General features: G+C 50.5%; 1 protein-coding gene across 1 annotated transcript in view; it reads right to left on the bottom strand.

The window, feature by feature from the left end:
* The window catches only part of RFTN1 (raftlin, lipid raft linker 1), a gene marked incomplete at both ends in the record, with an annotated part of 182,526 nt that overhangs the window by 533 nt on the left and 158,702 nt on the right, over positions 1 to 23,291 (bottom strand). The window contains 2 exons of the mRNA XM_079705075.1: positions 8,351 to 8,432; positions 10,790 to 10,893. Coding sequence (XP_079561201.1) covers positions 8,351 to 8,432; positions 10,790 to 10,893 — 186 coding nt within the window. The remainder of the gene's footprint in view (positions 1 to 8,350; positions 8,433 to 10,789; positions 10,894 to 23,291) is intronic.

The raw sequence follows: 23,291 nt of genomic DNA, 5'->3' as shown, positions 1-23,291 counted from the left end.
AGCAGGGAATTCCTGGCACCAAACCGAATCACAGCCCAAACGTCACACCCACCCAGAGCCTGCCGATCCTGCCACGGCGTGGATTTTAGACGTGGATTCCAGGGGTTTGTGGGGGGCGAGGGGTATTTCTTTCAGCTGGCCCCATACCAAAGGCCTGCGAAAGAAGGTGCTGAAACCCTATCGTTTGGAGGACCAGGATGGGTGAGGGGACACGGGCCTGTTCTTCCTAAGTGCCAGGGCTCCGGCCACTCCCTTCCACTCTGAGCAGCTGTAGGTACCCCGCACTGGCCACCGCCTCATCAGATCACCCCAGCCAGAAGGGCACAGAACCCGGGTGCTCAGGTCCCCCTGTAGGATGGGCAGGCTGACAGCCCCCAGCCAATCCCCTGGGTCTGGCCACCTCCCCAAAGGTCTCACTCCCTTCCGGGGGCAAGCTACGACCAATGACTGGTCCAGGCATGGACAACGGCCCATCCTCCTGTTACCAACTCTGGGCAACTCTAAAAGGCCATCCCTGCTCCAGAGCTACAATCACAGCCCAACATCTCCCTCTGCCCACTCCTGTGCCCTCCTTCCCCAACAGGTGTTATTCCCAAGGGCATTCCCCCTAAAACCGCATCCAAATCCATCTCAGAGGCCGCTTCCCAGGGAGCCCCACCTGCATTTCCCTGTGGGACAGGGAAGTCTATGGAGCTCAGAGAGGACCAAGCACACGGTCAGCAACAGAGCTGGGAAAGGACAGGGTCACACTGAAGCCGTGGAGGGAGACCGCCCATGTGAAGAGTCCACCCCCCCACCCCGACTGGCCTGTGTTCTCATCTATACAATGGGGGGAGTAACTCTAACTTAAATCAGGGTCAATAACTTTTTCTGTACAGAGGCAGGTAATAACTATTTTAGGCTTTGCAGGCCTTACGTTCTCTGTTGCAGCCATTCAACTCTGCCATAACACAAAAGCAGTCATGGGTAACACGTGAGCAAACGGGCATGACTGTGTTCCAATAAAGCTTTATCTACAAAAACAGGCCGTGGGCCAGATTTGGCCTGAGAGCCGTAGTTCGCCAAACTCTGCCTTAGAGGGTATTTATTTCGATTCAATGATGCAATAATCCACATAGCAGGCTTAGCACTGTGCCCAGCACACAATATACCAGTGTGTCTGCTGTTACCATTACTGACACAAGATGTGAGTTCAGAAGGTCAGGGATGCCATCTGTCCTCTGCACCCCTGCATCCCTGGGATACAGCACGGAGCCTGGCACAGAGAAGGTGCTCAAAACCTTTTGTGAGATGGATGAATGGAAGGACGGCAGAGCCCGGCCAAGCTAGCCAAGCTTCCTGCTTCAGGGGAGCTGGTCCTGAAATCTTAAGAGTCAAAACACAGCTTGGGCCTTAGTGAGGAGTTACTGGTGCATCCGCACATCAGGTCTGGCTGATCTCCAGAAAGTGAAATTAATTTGAGGAAGAAAGGGGAAAAATTCAAAGTCCTGCTGAGTCTGCTGACAGCAGGAGCTGCTCTGGAGGAAGACAGTTTGGGAGCCTGTGTGCTTGGAATAAATCCGGGCGAATGAGCTGGAGCAGACACAGAAACGTGAAGGGTAGTAAAGGAAGACTCGGAGAAATGGGTCCCTGTGTTTACAAAAGAGGGATGCGCTCCTGGGTAACAACGCAGAGAGAACTGTGGCCTTCTTCCACTCCCCAAACAAGTCTTCCTGAGCAAAGACCCCTCTGAGCCCTGCCATCCTGGGACCCAGGACCCCGGTGCTCAGAGTCAGAGGCCGGGAGCTGCGTGCTGCACACCTGGGGTGACGCCAGCCACAAGGTCCTGGGGACAGGCCAGGCCCAGCTGTGAGAGGCACGGAGAACAAGAGCGAAGCCCCAAGAGTGCTGGGTGGGGGAGGACTGGAGTCAGGAGGCCCCGGGGAGAGATGGGTCTTGCTGGGAAGAGAATCGGGGGCCTGGACCCCGGGCAAGGGCCTCGGCCACCCCGCAGGTGCAGCTCCGGGCCCCAGGGACACGCGGTTGTGCTTGAAGTTCCACTTCTTTCTTTCGTTTCATTTCTTTCCACTTGAGTCGCAGCACACTGGTTTCATCAAATATGGACTTAAATCTAAGCCATTCTGTGACTGAAAGAAAAATAAAGGGAGCCATCCGTTCGAATGACTTCTGGCGAGGCTAGAGAGGGGAGCCCAGGAGGGCAGTTGCACCATCAGTGGAAAACCATTTCCTAAGGCTTTACCATGCATAGATAAATCTGAGTACTTTGCTAGGAAGAAGCAAAAATGTGCTATGTAAATTCTTAAAAATCTGCCAACTTTGTGGCGTTTTCGGTGGTAGAAGTCTACTTCCTCAAATAAGACATCTGCCTGAACACACTCAGGGCTCCGAGGCGGAACACATCTTGGGGTTCCTGTGTTGACCCCCTTTTGGACAAGACTGGTAAATTTGAATATTCCATCAAAGAAGAGGAAAAGGAGTGAAGTGCGTGCTGAGGTTAGGATTTAACATTTATCCTGTCTTCCTCCACCCGCCCTCCCTGCAAATCCCAAATGAGTTCACCTACAGTGTTGGCTGGGTTTCCCCAGGGCACTCCTTTTTGGGGGTTCTCTTGTACGATGGCTGATGGACTTCCCTCTGGGGGTAGTTTGAGTTTCTTCAACCCAAGCCATGAGTTTGCAACAGTGGACCCCCTCTGCAGGTGAAGGGGTGCCTCAGACCCCACTCAAAGGCACTCACTTCAGTAGACACTGCCAAGCAGGCATCTTGGGGCCCCCTAACCACCAGTGCAGGACCAGGACCTCTGACCTCAGCACAGGTGCTGCAGCCTCCAATGCCAGCCCTGCATGGCTCTTGGGTACCACGCAATCATGCTTCATAACTGCTGCCTTGTTGTGTGCAGAGGCTGCTGCATTTTAATTCCAGCCCAAATGGAAGAGCTTTTTTTTTTTTAATGGATGTCTCCAAACAGTGAGACCCTCTGCATTTTGCATGTTCTTAGAAAAAGGCCAGTCAAACTGGCCTATATATAGCGATCTGAGAGGCAGTCAACTCTCAGAGAAGCTGGAGGAAGTTTTACTTTTGCCAAAAAACTGGGGAGATTGCTTCGGCTGAAAGGCCCTAAATGCTAAGACACCAAAGCATTACACATAGTGTGGTGGCTAAGACCCTGGTTCAAACCCCGGTTCTGGCATTCGTTAGCTGTCTGTCTTTGGGCAAGTTATTAATCTCCAAAAGAGCTGCCCCTGCCCCCAGGTCTGGGTGCACAACCCACACGGTAGTGGATGAGCACAGCACCCTCTGCAGGTGGGCGGTGTATAGCTGTGCCCATTCTACCTGTGCCAGACTCCATCCTGGACCCTGGCTATTTTCTAATGCAAACCCGATGTCCTCTCAGAGGCTGCTCTTGCTATAAATAAACAACAGACTCATGGTTCCTCAGGTGCCTGGCCATATCCAGTTTCCTGTAGAGGATCACACTGCATTGATCTCCTGATATAATACGACAGAAGGACACAGACTGGAAAGGGCCTGTGGCGGGCACACCAGCCGCTTCCTCCAGGACCCTGCCTGGGCTGCTGGGCAGAGAAGGATTTGGGACTGTCCATACCGAGCTGGATAGGAACTACTCCAGCCAATGTTTTTCTGTCCTTTGGAGTCATCCCAGAAAAATCTGCCAAGCCAAATGTCTTCGAGGACTGCACCGTTTTCTGTGTCCTCAGATGGGGAGTGGTGATGTCACTGACTCCCCAAGCTGCCCGGGGTCCCCAAGCCACCACAGCTGTCCCAGTGCTGCAGCCAGGTCACCCAGAGGCTCTGGCTGGAGTCTTCTCCTTTCCTTCTCTCCTTTTGAAGGGGGCATTCTCATGAAGCAGGGAAGTAGCAGTGGCCAAAACTCAGGGTCTATATAAACTAAAAGCTAAATGGGACAAGCTTTCCCATTTCCCTGAATCCCCAAAGCGGTACTCTCATTAGGCATTGTTAGCACCATTATTATGATGGGCATGTAGAGGTTCAGAAGGGTTAAGTAACTTGCCCAAGGTCACACAGCTAGAAAACAGCAGAGCTGAAATTCAAACACAGGTTTCTCTGGCCCCACACTAATCTTCCATCTGCTCATTCTTGGTGGGTGAAAAGGCTTTAGGCTCATGTTCTGGAAGGAAGGGAGGAGAGGAAGCCAGGGGGAGAGGGCACACACCTTCGGAATAGCTCAGCCCATCCCCTAAGTGCCTCAGCTTTCAGACTTCATGGTGTTCGGATTCATCTGCTAGGTCAGGTGCTTGACTCATGAAGCCAAGGGGTCAGCTAATGGAAGTCCAGCTATAACTGCCATGAAAGATGCTTTGGTTTGTCTTACTAAAAACAAATATCTACACTGAAAGCTCCCTGACAGGCCCATTTTTTAAAGATCAATAATAATAAAATGTGAATGGAGATCCACACAGTGAGCCTAGAAGGGGCCCTAAACTATTCAACTCAGACACTGGCTCTCAGACTCGAGTGGGCATCAGAATCACCTGGAGGGCTCCTTCAGACACGGGTCCCCCACCCTGTCCCAGAGTTTCTGACTCAGGGCGCCTGGGGAGGAGAGGGAGACTGGCATTTTTAACCAGCTCCTGGGTGATGCTGGTACTGCTGGTTCACGAGCCACAATGTGAGAACCAATCAGGTAAGAACAACAGCTGGGCAGGGTTTCACCGTGTGGAACAGGGTCCCCAGTCCTTGCACAGTCCCAGCCCTGCGTCCCTGGGAGGGCCTCCTCCACCATCGCACCTGCTTCCCTTCACCAGCAGGCATCCCTTCCTCCTTTGCTGGGGACAGTCACAGTCTTTACGGAACAACCAAAACTACAGTTGGCCCTTGGACGATGCAGGTCCACTTACACGCGGATGGTTGGCAAGAGTAAAAACTACAGTGCTGCTCGGTCAGTGGTTGGTTGCATCCTCGGGTCAGTGAACCTTGGATACGGAGGGCCCACTACAAATTACACTCGGATTAACCTCCACGTTGTTCAAGGGTTGACTGTATTTCAGATCCGAAGCGGTAGAGCTTTCCATGCGCAGGCTCTGAGGGAAGAACTGTAGCATCCACAGCCTGAAGGATGCATCACATCCTGAGCAGTTCCAGGGCGAGTCTCTGAACCCAACCAGCAGCTGCAAGTTGAGCAGGGTGGATGGCCTTCCTGAGCCGGGTGTGTGTGTGGCACGTGAGTGTACTGTCGGTACTTAAACTGAGAAAAACCCCGACTAGCTGTCCATGCCAGAAGTGCGTGAGAAAAGGAAAAATCCTCCGCTTTACAGCAGCGTGTGTGTCCAGAGCTCCACGTCAGCAGGGCTGGTGATTTCATTCACACATTAAGAAACCATCTGTATCTGCCTCCACTTCAAGTAATTTAGTGGGAAGGCAGACTTCTCCCGTGTCGTAGAAATCACCTGTTACCTTCCAAGGAGGTTAATATTTGCTTTGAAAGCCACACTCAGAGGTACACAGAGAGGTTTCTTTCAAATGGTGAAAAGTCTTGACTGGAGGCTTTTGTCCACTTGGCTGATTAAAGAGGACTAAATATGCTGCATCCTTGATGTTTGAATCTTGCAATCTCTTGTCTGAAATTTCAGTGCCAGACGTACTGTGCATGTCCCAGGCTCAGAAGTTTGATTATTCACTCATTGATCCAGCAAGTATTTGTTGAGTACTAACTAAAAGCCAGGCACTGGGCATACAACAGTGAGGACAAAAAGGGTCTGTTCTCACAGAATGAACGTCTGATTCTACTGGTGGAGGATTGATCACAAATAATTAGAAACGGAGAGGAGAGGAACGTGGTTCTTCCCAGTGAATCACAGAGGAGCCTGGCTTGGTCTAAAAGGAGAGAACACCATCCCCAAAAAATACAAAGGAAGAGAACATCTGGGGCAGGGGAACTGCCCAAGCAAAGGCCCTGTGGCAGCGAGGGGCACGGACGCGCAGGAAGTCCAGAGTGGCTGGAATGCAGAAGATGGGGGCCAGATCCCACAGGGCCGTGTGGACCACCATACAGGCTTCCATCTTTATCTTAAGAAAAACCCAAAGCTTTAGAACCATTTTAAGCAGTGGAGTGACACGATTCAATTTACTTTTTTTGAAAGTTCACTTTGGCTCTGAATGGAGAACATATCTGAAGGGGAGACCTGTCATCAGGAGATCGGAGGAGTCATCCAGGCAGGTGGTGATGGAGAGAAGAGGGGGTTCCAGAATGTCTAGGACCTAAACCAGATGTGCCTTAAGGACAGACTGAATATGGTGGGAAGGAGATGGAAGCACCAAGGGCAACCTCTAGGTGTGTGGGAGCCTCTAGGCCATGGAAGCGCTGTTCCTCTAAGGTCAGGGGGTGGGGTGACGGCTGGTGCGGGAAAGGGCAAGGTCACGAGTAGCCGCAGGGCAGGTGGAGCTGGGGTCCCAGGGGAGAAGCCAGGGCTGAACATGCAGAGGTAAGACTCATCGACACAGAGGTGGTGAGTGAGATTTTCTCACTCTGGGGGTGGATGAGATTTTCTAAGGAAGAGGTGAGAGAAAATGGGGAGAAACGGGGCTAGAAATGAGGAACTAGGTGGGAAACCAGGCGAGAGTGGTGGGACAGCTGAGAGAAAATGGTGCTTCGAGGGATGGAGGGCAAGAACAGTGTCAGTGACGCGGGGGGCTAGGGCACGGTGAGGATGGAGCCATGGCCACGGGGCAGGGGGCACCGTCTCCTGGGAGCAGGACGATGACCCGTCAGCTGAGCGAGGAGTGGATGACGGGGGTGATGGGATGGTACAGTCCCCGCATCTGGGGCTGTAACAGTGAGGTGGCCTCCCCAGGTCACACAGAGAACAGTGCTTGTCACCCCAAGCCCTGGAATGAGCAGGTCTGCCCGGGTTCGTGCAGCTCACTGGGGGTGGACGTCTCTACTGACCAGAAAAGGCTGACTCCCACCTCCCTGGATTTCCCCTGAGGTGCGCTGTTCTACTTTCTTACAGCAGCCTTAAAGCTCTACCCCTAACATCCCCCTGCCCTCGGGTTCCCACTGGCTTGTCCCCTGGGTGAGATGCGCAGCCTTCACCAGGATCAAGCCACCTGTCTGTCCTTTGGGATCTGCTGGCACCACAACCAGGACGCGCTGGCAGGAAAAGGCAGCACCACGTCCTCCTCGTCAGGGCAAAAGCTGGGCTTTGCCTGGCGTCTGGAGGGAGACCTCGGCGGTGCTGCTAGAAGGTCACTGCGTGAATGCGCGCGGCTCCACAGCCCAGGCCAAGCTGTGGCTGGTGGCAGCCCGGGACCATCCGTCTTCCAGCTGGTGGCTGGTTGCTCCTGGTGGGCAATGGTGGCTTCGGTGGCTGCCTTCTGGTCCTCTGCTGCTGTCATCCGTCACACCGGCATCTCCGAGCTTGAAGAGCCCTTCCTCTGCCCTCCACCCCAGCTGGCTCCGGAGCTTCTTCCTTGGCGTTCCTCCCACCAGTGGCCCCTCCTTGGATTTGCTGGCTGTAGAGGGGCTGCTCCAGTCTGTTCACTTGCTTGGTGCTCCTGTCCGGGCTCTGGGTCCCAAGAACACGAGGAACTGCGGGTGGGGAGCTCGGGGACGGCGCCCGGCGAGGGCACGGGCGGGTCCGGTGGGCTCTGCCCTACAGTGTGGCCTTGTCCGTCACAGGGGGAGCCAGCCGGCTCCAGGGGCTTGGAAGTTTCCCTCGACTCTTTTCCCGAGTGACCGTGAACACCCGCGGGAAGAGCACCCAAGGGGGCAAAGCACGGGGGTGTGAGGCATCGGAATCATGTCACACAAGGGGGAGGACTTGGCCTCAGTCTCAGGAAACACGGGAAAAACTCTGAGAACGGCCACGTCTCTCAGTGCCCCTGTGTTTCTGGGACAGTTCACGTGACGTCCAGGGAGGGGGGGAGGCCCCTGGCCATCCCAGGACAGCCTGGCCTGAGGACTCACTCCACAGGGGAGATGCCCTCTGTCTGTACCAGCCACTGCCACTCAGACCTGCAGGGCGGGGCCTGTGGGGAAGGTCGTCTGGCAGGTTCTCTCTGCCAAGCTCCCCAAACTTCTGATGTCCCAAGGGACCCACAGGCAGGACAGGGCGTCAACCAGCTTGTAACGAGATTAAGAGATACGGAGAAGCTGGGCGTGAGCTCAGCCGTCCCAGCCCCAGTCAGACGGCACCTGCCTTCCCACTCCCCCTTTAGCCTCGTGAAGCTGGTGGCCTGAGCATCCTTGCAGGAGGAGACCGGCGACAAGGCCCTCCGGTGCCCTCACCTGCCCCGGAGGGGCTCAGGTGTCCCCGGGCTCTGGTGAGCAAAACAGAGCAAGCAAAACAAAGCAGCCAAGGTCACTCACCTTTGATTCCTTCTTCTTGATTTTCTGAGGTAGACACGGTCTCTGAAGAAAGACAATCTGCTTGGTGGATACGTTCCCCTCCCTGTAACACAGGCAGAGCTGAGAATGAGTCCTTTATACCTGGCGGAGCCCCGCACCTCACACGGAGGCCGCCGTCCTGAACTTCATCCAGGCCGGCTGCCCGTGGGAAGGAAGGTGGCTGCCCGAGAGTGAGAGGTCGGAGGTCAAGAAGCCCCCCACCTTCCCACCCCCAGGCCACCCACCCTTGCTTGCTATCTCAGGGGCCCAACGAAAGCTTTGTGTGCATCCCTGGAAGGCAGCTTCCTGGCTGAAAACCCCCTTTCCCGTGACGTGAAATGACAGCTACCATCTTCGCCAAATGACGACAAAGTGGCCTCAGTGAATATCAGAGGGTGGAGGCCTCTTCCAAGTCTGTCTTTGGGAATGAGGACGAGGAGGGACCTGGTTGGCCTGGGATGGGCGGCCAGTGAGGACCTGAGCGATTACAGGAGTTTGGGCAGAGGGCCTGGCTGCGCACGGGTCCCGGCCACCACCCTGAGTCACCCTTGTGAGCAGCGGGAACTGGCATTAACGAACGGGCTGGGGGCACTATTCATTTTTATGGCACAGGGGGTGCGCCTTCCTCCCAGGAAGGCAGGACCTCGAGGAGCTGCCTTTAAAGATGCTAGAAATGTTGTGACCGAGATCATTGTTTTCTGGCCACCGCGAACCCTGCACCTTCGGATCACTTTCTTAAACCTCTATTTGGCAAACGTCTTCTCTGCTGAGGTGATGTGTCACTACATGGGGTGTTGGACGGAAAGGAGGGAGAGGACTAGCATTTTCTATTTTGTGCCCGGGCCGGGCTGGGCGATTGCACCCGGCACTCCAAACAATGGGACCCCTACTTTCACCAATGGGACAGGACAGCTCAGCTTGGTCAAGGAGCAGGCCGGGGGTCACACAGCGGGGATTCTGCCCGGTCCCACGTTCTCTCCACTCCACCGCAAGGGTCATTTAAGGCCAGGAAGGTGGAGGATCACGGAGGCTTATTTAGAAGGTGGGACTGATTGAGACAGAGAGACCGTCCCTACCTTCCGGGCTGCGAGCACAGAGCCAGCGGGGGCTTCACATTCAAACACATTCTCAGGGAGGCTCTTGTCCTCTGGAACAGAAGGCAGGCAGCATTCCTAGCTGCATGGACTAGGAAACTGGCTCAAAGAAGCTACGTGGACTTGACCAAGGTAGACAACAATCGGCCGACTCAGGACTTGGGTTCAAGCTCTGGGTCACAAATTGGGGGTTCCTTCCCCTCCACGGCACCACCCTATGCCCACAGAAACCTTGGCCAAGAAGCAATACGGAAATCTCCCGGTGGTCCAGGGCCCAAGGGCGGCTGCAGACTGGCTCCTGCAGCTGCACAGACCCCGGGGGTGGGGGATGTGATGAGGGCCCAGGAGAGGCAGTGATGGGAGCCCACACTCCCGCCTCTGTCTGTGCTCTGGGGCTGCACTGCCTGCCGTCCCCCAGGTCACTAGGCTTGCCTCAGGCCGTCCATCACCTGCGGGCGTGAGCACGCAGCAGGACTCAGGGAGGGCGGGGCTGAGGGCCACGGGAGGGGGCACCCCCAGAGGTCAGCAAAGAGGTGGCCCGTTGTAGACTGAGGGTCTAGTCGGGGGTCCTGCCACTTGCTGGCTGTGTGGCCTTGGGTATGTGATGGAGCCTCTCTGAGCCTCAGTTTCTTCATCTGTAAAATGGGAACCACCTCTATGCTTACCACCCCACAGGTAGTTAGAAGGACCAGCTTGATAGCAAACCCAAAAGACAGATGGAAAGGCTTTAGGGTTCGTAAGACTAGGATAAGCCCACGGGCTCAAGGGACAGCAGGGAGAGCTGAGGGTGGACAAACGACCATGAAGGTGAAATCACAGGGAGGGCCACAGCCAGGGCTGAGACTCCAGGGCCTCATGTCCCCTTGATGGGGCTACTGACCAGCGCCATGACCTTGGGCTAGCACTTCAACCTCCCCGGCCACACTTTCCTCAGCTATAAAATCGGTTAAATACAACCAAAAAAATTCCACCTCACCTCACAGGATTTTTTGAGGACTAGATGAGACTTTGCATGCAACGTGCCTGCCTAGCCCAGCACGGGGCACACAGCAGATGCTGAGTTTCTTTTGCATCTGAGAGCCCTGGGTCCCCTCAGCCCAGGTGACAGGCTAGGCAGCAATGGCTCACTGGCCGAGGCTCCCCATGTGGGAAGAGGGCTGCTCTGGGTGGGGGGGTAGTTAAGACTCTGAAATCCTGACCCTGCCGTTTCCCAGGTGGAGAACTGATGTAACAGCACCAGACTCACAGGGATTCAATAAGTTACGCACGGAAGGGTTTATGGGGAACAGTGCAAGTGTTCAGTAACAGTAATGATGGTTATTGTTACCTCGTTGTCTTGACGACAGGAGTTGGCAGCACACAGGTGAGTTGCCAGCCGTAGGCGGCCAGCGAGTTCAGCAGGGGCACGTAGTCTGTCTGCACCTCGACACCCTGGGGAGAAAGGCCACAGTCAGGGCTGCAGCTGCCTCAAGCCAATGACTTCTGAGGGACGGAGAGGGGACCGTTCAATCCGCCAACCCAACAAAGCAGAAAGGGGCGGGACGCCCTGTAGCCTGGGGCACTACTCCAGCTCCGAAAATGCTTCAAGAGCTTGGAGCCCGACTGCCAACATGGGATTTCTTTCCAGTCCCGACTCAGTCTGTGCAGTCGGCAAAGAGATAGAGCCAAAGGGTTGATCCATTCATTTTGTTTTATTCTTGTCTGGACAAATAGCCTCCTGTGAGTTTCACTGAAGAAACACCATCACTTCTGCTCCAAGACGTACCTAAGCCCATGACAACATCCACTGCTCAGATGGTTTCAGAGCATCTTGTGGGGAGTTAAATTACATTTGACAAACGATCGAGTCATCTGCATCCAGCCACAGCGGCCACACACACACACACACACACCCTGCACGTGCACACGAACAGGGAGCTTCACCTGTGTTACACATCCTGCCGTAAAGGAGTAAATGAAAGCTGCTTCATTTGGAATCAGGGAGGAGCAGGGGGAGGGGACTGATGCTTGCCTTTCAATTTAAAAACCCAGTCCTGCTCCCACAGGGAGACAATCCCACTGTGAGGCCGCCAGCCCGGGCCTCACATCCTGCTTTCTCGAGAGGCAGGCTAAGCCCCACCCCTCCCTGCGTAGACCCTGCACCCACTCTCTGCTCGGTCAGCTCCTGGTAATGGCTTCAAACACTACTGACATGTGTGTAGAGTCCTTCCAGCGGAGGCCGCCACAGGACTCATTCAGCAAGTACCTCGGAGCCCAGGTGGGTCGGAGGTGAATGAAGGCACAGTCCTGCTGCTGGAGTTCAGTCCAGCAGAGGCCACGGCACAAACACCCACGTGACCGAAATACAAAACAGCCCACTGGCAGGGCCATGAGGCTGCACTGTTAGCAGAAAGGGATGGTGCGATCGTGGTCAGGGTGGGCTTCCTGGGGCTCAGGGGCTGGGTGGAGATGGACAGGTGGAGCTGGGTAAGAGGCATTCCAGGGGGGACGCCAGCACAGACAAATGGCAGACCGCGAGGGGCCTGGAGCGCTGAGAAGAGGCTCACGCGGAGAGCGGTGCTGCTCAGAGGGGACCACCCACAGTGAGGGGCTGTCCTGCTGGAGGCCTTTGGGGGACAGAACCAGGGGCCAGAAGAGAGATGAGGGAACAACCAGCTCTGCTTCTCCCAACGGCTTTAAAACTCCTATCACTGGGCATCCATCCCAGCGTGGCTACGGGGCAACCAACGTACCCTCGGGGAGCCTCAACTATATAAAGTAAGTCTTGGCCTATGTCAGTGGTTCTCAGAGTGTGGTCCCCGAGCCAGCAGCATCACCTGGGAACTTGTTAGAAATAGAGTCTTGGGACCCCACCCAGACCTGCACAATCAGAAACTCTGGGGGTGGGACCCAGGGGTCTGTTTTTTTTTTCTTTTCTTAATGGAAGTGCTGTTGAGTTACAATATTATATTAGTTTCAGGTATACCCCATAGTGATCCAGTATTTTTATAGATTATACTCCATATAAAGTTATTATAAAACATATATTCCCTGTGCTGTACATGACATCCTTGTATCTTATCTATTTTATACATAGTAGTTTGTACCTCTTAATCCCCTTTACCTATCTTGCCCCTCCCCCCTTCGTTCTCCGCACTGATAACCACTAGCTTGTTCTCTATATCTATGAGCCTGTTTCTGATTTGTTATAGTCATTCATTTTATTTTTTAGATTTCACATGTAAGTGGAAACATAAAGTATCTGTCTTTCTCTCTCTGACTTATTTCACTAATAGGCATAATACCCCCCAGGTCCATCCATGTTGCTGCAAATGGCATTATTTCATTCTTTTTATGGCTGCATAGTATTCCATTGTATATATGTACCACATCTTCTTTATCCATTCCTCTATTGATGGACGCTTGGGTTTCTTCTGCATCTTAGCAATGATAAATAATGCTGCTATGAACACTGGGGTGCATGTATCTTTTCTAATTGGTGTTTTCTTTTCTTTGGATACATACCCAGGAGTGGAACTGCTGGATAATACGGTAGCTCTATTTTTTTTAAAGAGTGTTTCCAGTAGCTGACATGCAGCTAAGTCTGAAAAGTACTGCCTAGATAATCAATTAGGTTTCTTCGGATGACAGAAAAGAGTCTGCAATTTTGTGGCCAGAAATGATCAGCTGTTACTTTTGAATTTCCCCGAAAGGAAAGCTGTTACCTTTCCTTTCATCCTCCAGGAGAGGAGAAGTCGGGGGACTTTGAAAGGCTCTGCTCTGTCACTAATACTGGTGCAGCAGAAAGCAATGGAGGGGGGAAGAGGAGAAGGTGGGGGACAAAAGAACGGGGTGGGGAAGGGGCAAGAGAAGGAGGAGAGGACGGGGCGTTAATGGAAGAGGGGGAGCGGGAAGAAAAGGAAGGGAGAGAGGAGAGACAGGTACAGATACAACCAACTGACGGGAGAGCGACAGGAGGCGGCCCCACTCTGGCCCCGTCCCTGAAGCCCCCATTCAGGCCAGAGGCGGCAGAAGGTGACCCAGCCACCCCTGTCTCTGCTGGCCCCCCGGACACACGGGACCTCCCTTCCAGACCAGTTACGGCCAGTGTCCCTTGTGCTGGACAGGGCCCTCACCACCTGCCGTGGCAGCTTTATCCTGAGAACCCGTGCCCCCATCCCTGCATTCCTGATTTAAAGAGGAGAGAAAATGGTACATCCACACTCAAGCTCTGCAAGGTTAAGATTACTTGGGTCTATCAAGAATAACCTTCCCACTTTATCAAGCACTCTGACAAACCAGCTACAGACAGTCGCCATGGCAACCAGGACAAGCGTGGTGCTCACAAAGCCCTAAGTGGCAGGATGGAGTCCTTTTATTGGTGCCTGTGCCCCGGCCGGGTTTTCTCCTCGGGCACCCAGCACGGCAGGACAATGGGCACCCCCGAGGCAGCCTGACCCGCCTGCCCAGACAGGCCTCGCAGGGCTGCTTCTGCTTTGCTCTATTTTATTCCCCTCATTCACCATCTTAAAGAGAAAGACGGCAGGATTTCTCCGCAACAGCTTTTCCCCTCAAGGTAGGGGATGTCAGCCAGAGGGTACAGAATCAGAAAGACTAAAAGGAAGAAGCGAAAACACAGCAAAACATGACCCTGCTTGAGAGAGCTGAGAGTTCAATCACAAGTGTTCCCAGCCGGCTGTCACAGAACGGGCTGAAAAGTAAAATACAAATGGTAGGGGGTGAGATGTTTCATTCTGCCAGACTCTCCCACTCCAACTCTCTGGGCTGGTCTTGATTTAATTAACGGTTAATGTGGTTTTCCACAAGCACCTATCAAAGCCGGTTTGCATATTATCAACAGAGTCAGAAGACGACGTTTCTAAAATGTGACATGAACTCCATGCAGTCAGTGGAAGAGGCTTTCAAGTCCATTAGCTAGCTGAGAAAGTGGTCGGAAACGCATCAGACGGAAGGCTCTCTTTGATCTGCTTTTCTGTGACGTTCCAGAGAGGAGAGAAAAGCACAAACAGCACTCCAAAGCCAGCCTGCTTATCAAACGAAAAGACATTTCTTTCTGGGAACAGGTGCAAAAATTTTAATTAACTCTCCACTCTCCTGTGTGGATACGTAATCTCCGATCACACCTGGAGTGTTAAAAAGAAAATGAAGCATGTCCTGTGGTTCTTTGACTTGTATAAAAGGGATTCATTTGTATTTATGGCTCTTTTTCCTTTGTTCCCCGTAATTTCTCTGTGGTTGCAAATCCACTGAAGAAACAGGCACCCAACACAACTTTACCTTACCCTCCAAAAACAGAACAACACAATGTAGAGTTTACTAAGAAACGCATGTGTCTTTTGATCCGCTCAAAGATCCTTTGTGCAGGGGAGGTAACACATCGGTCCAGTGAGAAAGTCTGTATCCTGAAGTCAGTGTGCTCTTCTTTTCTTCTCCTTGTTTCCATTCTGGAAGAATCTGGGAGAAAAGCAGCTTAAAAGATGATACTTCGCTCCTTATTCATGACTCTGAATGAAGACAGGAATTCAATTTCCATGTCTGAAAAGTATGCAGGACTTCTGGGCTGGTCTCCACACCTGAAACAATGACTGGAGACAGCCACCAGCTGGGTGCTTCTCTTCCCTTCCCTTCCCTTCCCTTCCCCGAGAGGACATGTGAAGCAAGAGCCTTGCAAGAGTCTTTTGTAAAATTGCTACCGAAGCACTGATGCCTAACACTAATTGGCAGGGCGTGTTTATATACTATTTCCTTACTTATCAATTTTAGGTGTCTATTCATTTCCTACCATGGGAAATGAAGGCTTAGAGCTCCCATTCACATTTCTTACTTTCTCTTTCCTGATGCCCCAAATGGTTATAATTTTAATTAAATCAAAAGTCTGTTTGTGTTATTGCAAATATTGCTGGGTCAAGTAATGTACTGTGACCACACCTTTTTTTTTTTTTTTTAATATAGTCCTTTAGTTTTCCTGGAGTTAACTGTGGCCTCAATTTCTTTCATCTGTGTGGTTGTACATGAACCCATCACTAATTCATTCCACATATTCCAACACTTCTTCTTCCTGCCCATCAATAACTATCCCATGTACCTAAATATATTCGTTCTACTTTTTTCCACTTGGAGACATATTTCTGGAACTTTCTGTACCCTTGCTTCAATCTGGTGTGGATGCTTCCCAGGACTGTGTTCTCCCTCCACTACTGTCTATGGCTGGTGTCTTCTCTTTTTTGATTTCCTCCTCATTTTGCTGGAGCATATCCTCTAGTGGCTCCCTAGGAAACAATGCCCTGGAAGTTATTTGCATCCCTGCACTCCTAAAAATGTCTTTGTCTTCACTTTTAACTAAGTTTGGGTACAGAAGTCTAGGCTGAAATCTGTTTGCCTTTAACACTTTAGAAGTATTGCTCCACTAGCTTCTAGATATCAGTATTGCTATTGTGATATCTATTTGGATTACTAATACTTTGAGTGTAATCTGTTGTGCTACTTTGGAAGATTTTAGGATATTTTTCCCCGTGAAGTTCCAGAATTTCACAACATGCCTTCGTGTGTGTGTGTCTGTGTGTGTGTGTGTGTGTGTGTGTGTGTGTGTTAAAGGGCTGTACACTCAATGGCTTTGCCCTCAAAGGATTCTTGTCCTTTGGCTCTGAAGAGTGTTTTGGGTTTTTTTTTGTTTTGTTTTGATAATTTTTCTCTCTTCCATTTTTGTCTTCTTTCTTTCTGGACTTGCTATTAGTCAAAACGTAGGACTGATATTTTAATTTTATTACCTTTCTTTCCCCCTGTTTTCTTACTTTTTAAAAACTTTACCTTCTGAAAGATGGCCTTTATTTTGTTTTCCAGTCTTTTTGTATGTTTTAAAATGTTCTGCTGCCCTATTTTCAGACCCCAAAGCTCTTTCTTCTCTTTTGATCATTTCTTTTTTATAGAATCTTGGTTTTGTTTCACGGATACATATATTCTATCTCTATAAGTCGTTTCGTCTGATCCTTGAATTATCTCTGCAGTCACCAGGTTGCACAAGACAGAGGTGGCAGCCAGGGATCTTACCACACTGTGTAAGGACTTCACCACAATGCCCCAGTTTTCAGCTCTGCAGTTCACATCCCACCATTCTGCAGCGAGTTAGGCTTTGAAGACCAGAGCTTTCCTCAGGATCCCTTCTACATCCAGGTGCAGCTTCCTCTACTTTGCTAAATTAATCCTCCTTCCTCCGTGCACCTTCCATCTTCTAAAAATCTGTTGAAATCACACATCTTCCACTTTCTCTTCTTCCAATATTTTTGTTCTTGTGGGTATCTATCCATCCATCCATCCATCTACCTACCTATCTATGTCTCTATGTCTCTATCTATCTATCTATTTACCTATCTTCCTATCTATCCATCCATCCACCCATCCACCTATCTACATACCTATCTGTCTCTATCCATCTATCTTTGTATCTATTTATCTATCCATCCATCTACCTATGTCTCTATGTCTCTATCTATCTATCATCTATCTTCCTATCCATCCATCCATCCATGTACCTACTTACCTACCTACCTATGTCTCTCTCCATCTATCTATCTATCATCTAACGTCATTTTTCATTATTTGTAGGAGTTCTGTTCTATAATGTCGCCACAAACACTGAATTAGCAGATACTGAAGCACTGTTCCTGGGGAAATACAGGGTTAGCTTCCTGTTAGCCTCTGGTCAGATTTGTAACTCATGCCTGAACAAAGCTTACTTAACACACATATTTGCCCCATAAGGCACATCTCAGCCTGCCTGTTCTTAGGAACACAGGACAGAACTGCACCACTATGCTTGGGGGCAACTTTATACAGTGAAATCACCAACAAAAAGCACAAGCATGTGAAAAATGTGGCACTAAGTGAACTGCAAACAGGACACTTGTTTACAGCATGACAGCTGAAATGAGAAAGCTTAGCTGGGAACATGCATGTCAGCAACATAATTTTTTTTTTTTTGCCACTAAGCATACATCTGCAAGTGACTGTGAAAGCACCAAGAGTACTGATTTGGGGATTACAAATAAATTTACAAATACATCTATCATTCTTTTAGTATCAGTTCACTGGGATTTTTCAGAAGAGAGAAGAAATAGCTACCTATGTCCAACTCCCCACATTTAACACAATTTTATTAATTTTTAAAGGGCCTACTGGAAGCCATTTCTAAACATCTTAGAATCCAGAAAACATAAAGAAAAAATAATAAATTTGGTGACATAAAACCCCTACTGCGTGACAAACGACAAGCTATGCAAAAGCAAGAGACAAATGACAAGATGGGAAACTATTTGTAGCTCAAATTACAGTCAAAAAAGTAGCTCCTAAAAATTGATAAGAAAAGAAATCCAGTAATCCAAATTTTAAGATGGGATGAGGCTAGGAAGAGAGTCACAGAAAAGGAAATTCTAATGGCCGTAAACCAGAGAAAAATATACTAAATCTCACAATAAGAGAAGTGCAAATCAAAACTACCCTGTGATATCATAGTTTCACCTCTCATATTGGAAAACCCCCAAAGTTTGAGAACTACTTAGCTGACAAGGCTGTGGGGAGGCAAGTATTCTCATACATGGCTGGCAGGAGGACAGATTCAACCTCAGGGAGAACAATTTGACAGTATCTCTCAAAATTACAAGTAAATACATTTACCCTCTGACCCAACAGCTGCACTTCTGGGAATGGATCCTGTATATTAAAAAATGACAAATGTACAGAGTTATTCACTGGAGAACTGTTCACAATAGCAAAACACTGGACACCACCTGTGTCAATCAGTGTTGGGCTTGTTAAATAAATAATGCTGTATAACAACATAATGGGTAATGGCTGCTCATGTATTGAACCAAGGCATATGGGACAAGGACCACAATGAGAGGGAAAGATTCCTATGGGAGAAAGAAAAATGCCCACTCACTCCCCCCAAATGTGTCTACGTCCTAAATCCTGGGGCCTGGGAAGAGGTTGCCTTCTATGGTAAAAGGGATCCGGCGGATTGATGAAGTTAAGGATCATGTGATGGGGAGATTAACCAGGTGGGTTCAATGTGATCAAAAGGGTCCTTGGACAGGAGGCAGGAGGTGGGTCAAGGTGAGGATGGGAGCAGAGGGCAGGGTGCTTGGACACCAGCAGGTTGGCCTCTAGAAGTTGAAAGCAAGGAACAGATTCTCCCAGAAAGAATGCAACTCTGCCAACCCCTTGATATAATCCCTTACAACCCATTTTGGATTTTCGGCCTCCAGAACTGTTAAGAGAATAAATTTGTGCTGTTCTTAGTCACTAAGTTTGTAGCAATTTGTTACAGCAGCAATAGGGCACTCATACACAGTCTAAAGCCAGGGAAAGGTTAGACAAAAAGGAAGACTTGGAGGCATTGGCCAATACGGGCAGAGAACAACTCAAGGAGGGGTGAGGCTGGCTGAGGACTCGGTCTCCTGGGGAGGGGAGAGCAGAAGGTGATAAAAAGCCCTGAACTGGCTGGAGGGCAGCCCAGGGTAGGAAACACATTTAAGAAGAAAGATCCACACCATCTAATGTCTTGAGAGGGCAAGCAACACAGAGCCTGAAAAACCATCTCTGGATAGACCGTGAGGTCTCAGGAGACCACAGCCAGTTTGCTTCAGGAGGGAAGTGGCTGGCATGTAAACATGTTCTCAGGAAATCTGGGGTCTGCCTTGACTTTGCCATGGCCAGCAGAGACCCTGGCCATGACGGCACACAGGGAAGATAAGAGTCATGCCCTCAGGAGATAGAAAGTAGAGATGCAAGGGCAGGGCAGGAGAGGGGAATGCCAAGCTGGAAAGAAGGAACATTTCATCTTCATTTATCAACTGGAAAGTAGGGGCTGTAACACGGCGGCGGTCTTGCAGAAAACTCCGTTGAGTCCTTCAGTATCGCAAAGGGCACGGCTATACCAGGTACCACTATTCACTTATGAATCTCCACATCCAGTCAACCTGGTTCTGTGCCACGCACCTGGGAAGCGAAGATGTGTGAGCCTCTTCTCCTGCTGTAGGAGATCCCGGTCCAGGGGGTGGGGAGAGCTAACATACAGTCCCTCCCCAGATGCAAGCCACCATGAGGTGTGCTGGAGGGAAGGAGAGAGGAAGGAAGGCTGTGCCACTCGTTCTCTCTGGGGAAAGGGCAAATCCATCTGAGGCCAGTGGCAGCTGCAGCAGCCCTGCCTTCCTGGCGCCCATCCCCCCACAGGCCTCCTGCAGGACCACTGCCTCTGCCAGCAGAGGGAGGGGCAAGGATGCTGGGGCCGGCTGGAGATGTTGTTTTCCACTTTGTTTTACACACAATGCCCCAGAAAAACATTTTGCTGATATGTAATTAGGCCAACATAATAGAGCCTAAGAAAGCCATCCGTCTCATTTTAGACAACTTCGGCTTTCATAACGTTCAAAGAGAATACGTTAAAAAAAAAAAGCTTAGCTCTCAGATGTAGAAAAGGGGGCAGAGGAAAATACATGCAGTGCGTGGAAAGCTTCCTTTCTAGGACGATTTACCCACCCCTGCTGGTTAATTCACATCTTTGCCTGATTTTCACTCCCACACAAGAAAAGCAACAAACTGCAGCCCTATTGAGAGCCCAACAAAATAATAATAATGACTGTTATTATTATTTGAGATACACTGTTTGCAAAAAATGGCCTCAATGATTACTTCCCTGCCTCTAGGCCTCTTTACGGCGTCCTCCAGCTCCTCCCATAAAGAGGCAGAGTCCGCTTCTCCACCCCTTGAGTTCAGGCTGGGCCTGTGACTTGCTCTGACCAACAGATATGGTAGATGTGACATCACAGTTGTTCTAAGCCTAGGCCGCGAGTGACCTTGCTGCTTCTACCTGCTCTCAGGGAACCAAGGACAAGCCCAGGCTGGCCTGCTGGATGATGAGAGTCATGTGGCCCAAGCAACTAGCAGACGTGAGGGACGCCATCTTGGACCAGCGAGACGCCAGTCGACCAGCCAGTGACACACAAGCAGAGTGAGGTTACAGGAGCTTAGCCCAGATCAGCAGGATCACCCAGCTGACCTGTGCACTCACTACAACCATAAAGGCTGGTTATTTCAATTCGCTAAGCTTCGGGGTGCCTTATTCCACAGGAGAAGCTGATAGATTATGATTATTCTAGGGAGGAGAGCCAAATAACCCAGCAAACCTCTAGGAGGAAAATCGGAGTGAAAGTCACCTCATCTCATTAGAGAGAAATAGAATGTAATAGCTACTACTGAATGGAGCTCAGGGTTTCTAATTTCTCACTGCTCTCAAAGCTGGCACACCACGCCCTCATCTCCTACATGCCAGACATACTGTGACCTGGCATGACATCGCAGTCCTGAAGTCTCATTTACGACAAGCTACCGTGAGGCCCAGCACTGCCACCAGCGTACCCTGGGAGGGAGAGAGAAAAACCCATGCAGGGGGAGAGCGTGCTCACTCGAGATGCTGTCCGGGCTTCTCCCAGAGTACCACGCATGCCCAGCTGGCAGGAAAACCAAACCTGCAGTGCAAGGTAACACTCTTCTAGATTCTAGGCCGGGCAGGTGATTTGGTCCTGGGACGTGCAGCTTCGGGAGAGGGGTTAGGGGTTATGGGGCGGAGGGACAGGAGATGCGTGCACGCATCAGAGCTGCCTGCTGATACGCGCCTGCTCGAGAGCGTGAGAACCACGCCAGGTGCGTGGCAGCAAAGGGCTCCCAGATTACGCTGCAGGCAAAGATGCTGGACGTTTCAAGGTGAAGGGGGCACGGCTGGGGCAGACTCTGACCATTAGTAGGAGAAGATGCTGCTGCCGTTCTGAGCGCAAACAGTTAAGCGACTCAAAGCCGTGACATCCTGTGGGCTGCTCTGTGGGACCTCATACTGGGACAGCGCGAGCCGTGCATCCTCCAGAAGCTGACATTTCACACACACACTGAATGCATCGGGGTGAGCGCATCCTCTCCGGCAGGCAGACTTGGAAACAGCTTGGTCTGATAACAATTGAACAAGAAACATTTTCTCCATCCAGGGACTTGCCAAGTCCCTTCCGCTTGCTTTGAGGAGTGAGAGGAAATTAGACTTTCTGGGAATAAATGGGATCTGTCACTTTGTCTTTAGACAACATGAGGTGAATGAGGGATCATAGTTTTAGCCTTTCTTTCTTATTTTTCCACCATATCTACAACCTAGAAAAAAGAGGATTTAAAAAGAGCTTTCCCACAGTATATAATTAAAAGGGATTTACTCTGGACTGGGGAGGGGGTGGGGACGTGTGCCAGCAAAAACTCTCGAACTTAAAACTACATCAAAGTTATCACCTTCAACTACAGTGGATTCCTGACTGCTTACCAATAATCATAAAGCGTTAGCCCAGATGATGTCCCTGAACAAAGGCTGCTTCAAAATCCTAGCAGAAGCGGCAATGGAAGCTAAGGGTTAAGGGCAGGCCAGCAGCAGTCGGAGCCACAAAGCACAGTCACTCTGAAAAGACAGTAACGTTGTAGAACATTCAGCACAACACATTTTCCCTCCCTGACTTTCTCCATCTGGTAAATTCAAGGGGCCACGGTCCCACTTCAGCATTCGGTCAGTATTCTCTCTGGTCAATATTCTCTCGGTGGTGGCCCAATTGTTGGCCTCTTGTTGCCATGGTTACCAGGATGCTAACTGGACCCTCTCCCACAAGCCAAATTATGTTGCACGAGTCCTTCAGTGTGTCCTCTGGGGACCCTGCTCCTGGTAAGGGGACTTCTACTAGGGCTCCCGAGGTGCTGGGAACCACCAGCGGGAATATCCAGCCTTCAGGACATGTCAGACCCCTGACTGTCAGCTCCCCTGTCACCAGGGTTCTTCCATTCTCTCTGGTTTCCTGCTCCACTACAGCCTGGAGATAGACGCACCAGAGCCTGTCACAGACGCACTGTTGGGTTTCCATCAGCACCTGGGTTGTGACCCACCAGAGGAGGAGCTGATGAACAGAAAACCAAGGTCAAGAAAATGAAAATGGCCTCAGAGAGATCAGCCAACTCTACGTGGGGTCGTGAAGAAAACCCCCATTACCCTCTGTCCCCTGCACTATCACTTCATCATATTGATCACTTCTTAACACTGATTAGCTTATCTATTTACTACTATCTCCTTCACTGGAATGCATTCTCCACAAAGCAAGGGGTTTGTCTTATTCTCAATGAATCCCAAGCAACTAGGGAAGTATCTGGCACAAAATGAGTAAATGAATGAATGCACCTTCCCTAGCATTTCTGGGGTAGGTTCTGCCACCGCTGTCTTATATGCTCAAAATCTTATCAAAATTGCTGTAAATCACATCCAACACTAATGAGACGTGAGTTTACCATTCAAAATGGGAGTTAATCTGCCAGGATGTTGTGGTACCATCCTTCTGACCTTTCTGTATGTGGAAGTTGGAAGTATATTCATGTATGAAAATTAAATGCAGAACCACATTGGTCACCAACCACTAAGGCTACTGGATGCTTTAGCAAAGATTGGTAAAATTATTAAACTGGCCACACACAAATCCATCCCCATCCTGCATCTGTGCCCCTGCACTGTGATGCAGGTGGTCCTACCAGGAGATAATATCTATCTCACCACCTCTTGAATCTGAGCTTGGTTTTGTGACTTTCTTTGGCTATTAACAGGATATTAACAAATCAATAGGATATTAACAAATATGATGCAAACCAAAGCATGAAGTAAGCTAGCACACTGGGGCTCTCAGGGACCCTGTGACTTCCCTACTGTGAAGAAGTCTGGGCGAGTCTACTAGATGTTAAGATACACAGTGCCTTCTGGCCCCAGCCAA

Source organism: Hyperoodon ampullatus, assembly GCF_949752795.1.
Source record: "Hyperoodon ampullatus genome assembly, chromosome: 5".
NCBI classification, from domain to species: domain Eukaryota; kingdom Metazoa; phylum Chordata; class Mammalia; order Artiodactyla; family Ziphiidae; genus Hyperoodon; species Hyperoodon ampullatus.
This window is presented reverse-complemented; position numbering and strand designations above follow the sequence as displayed.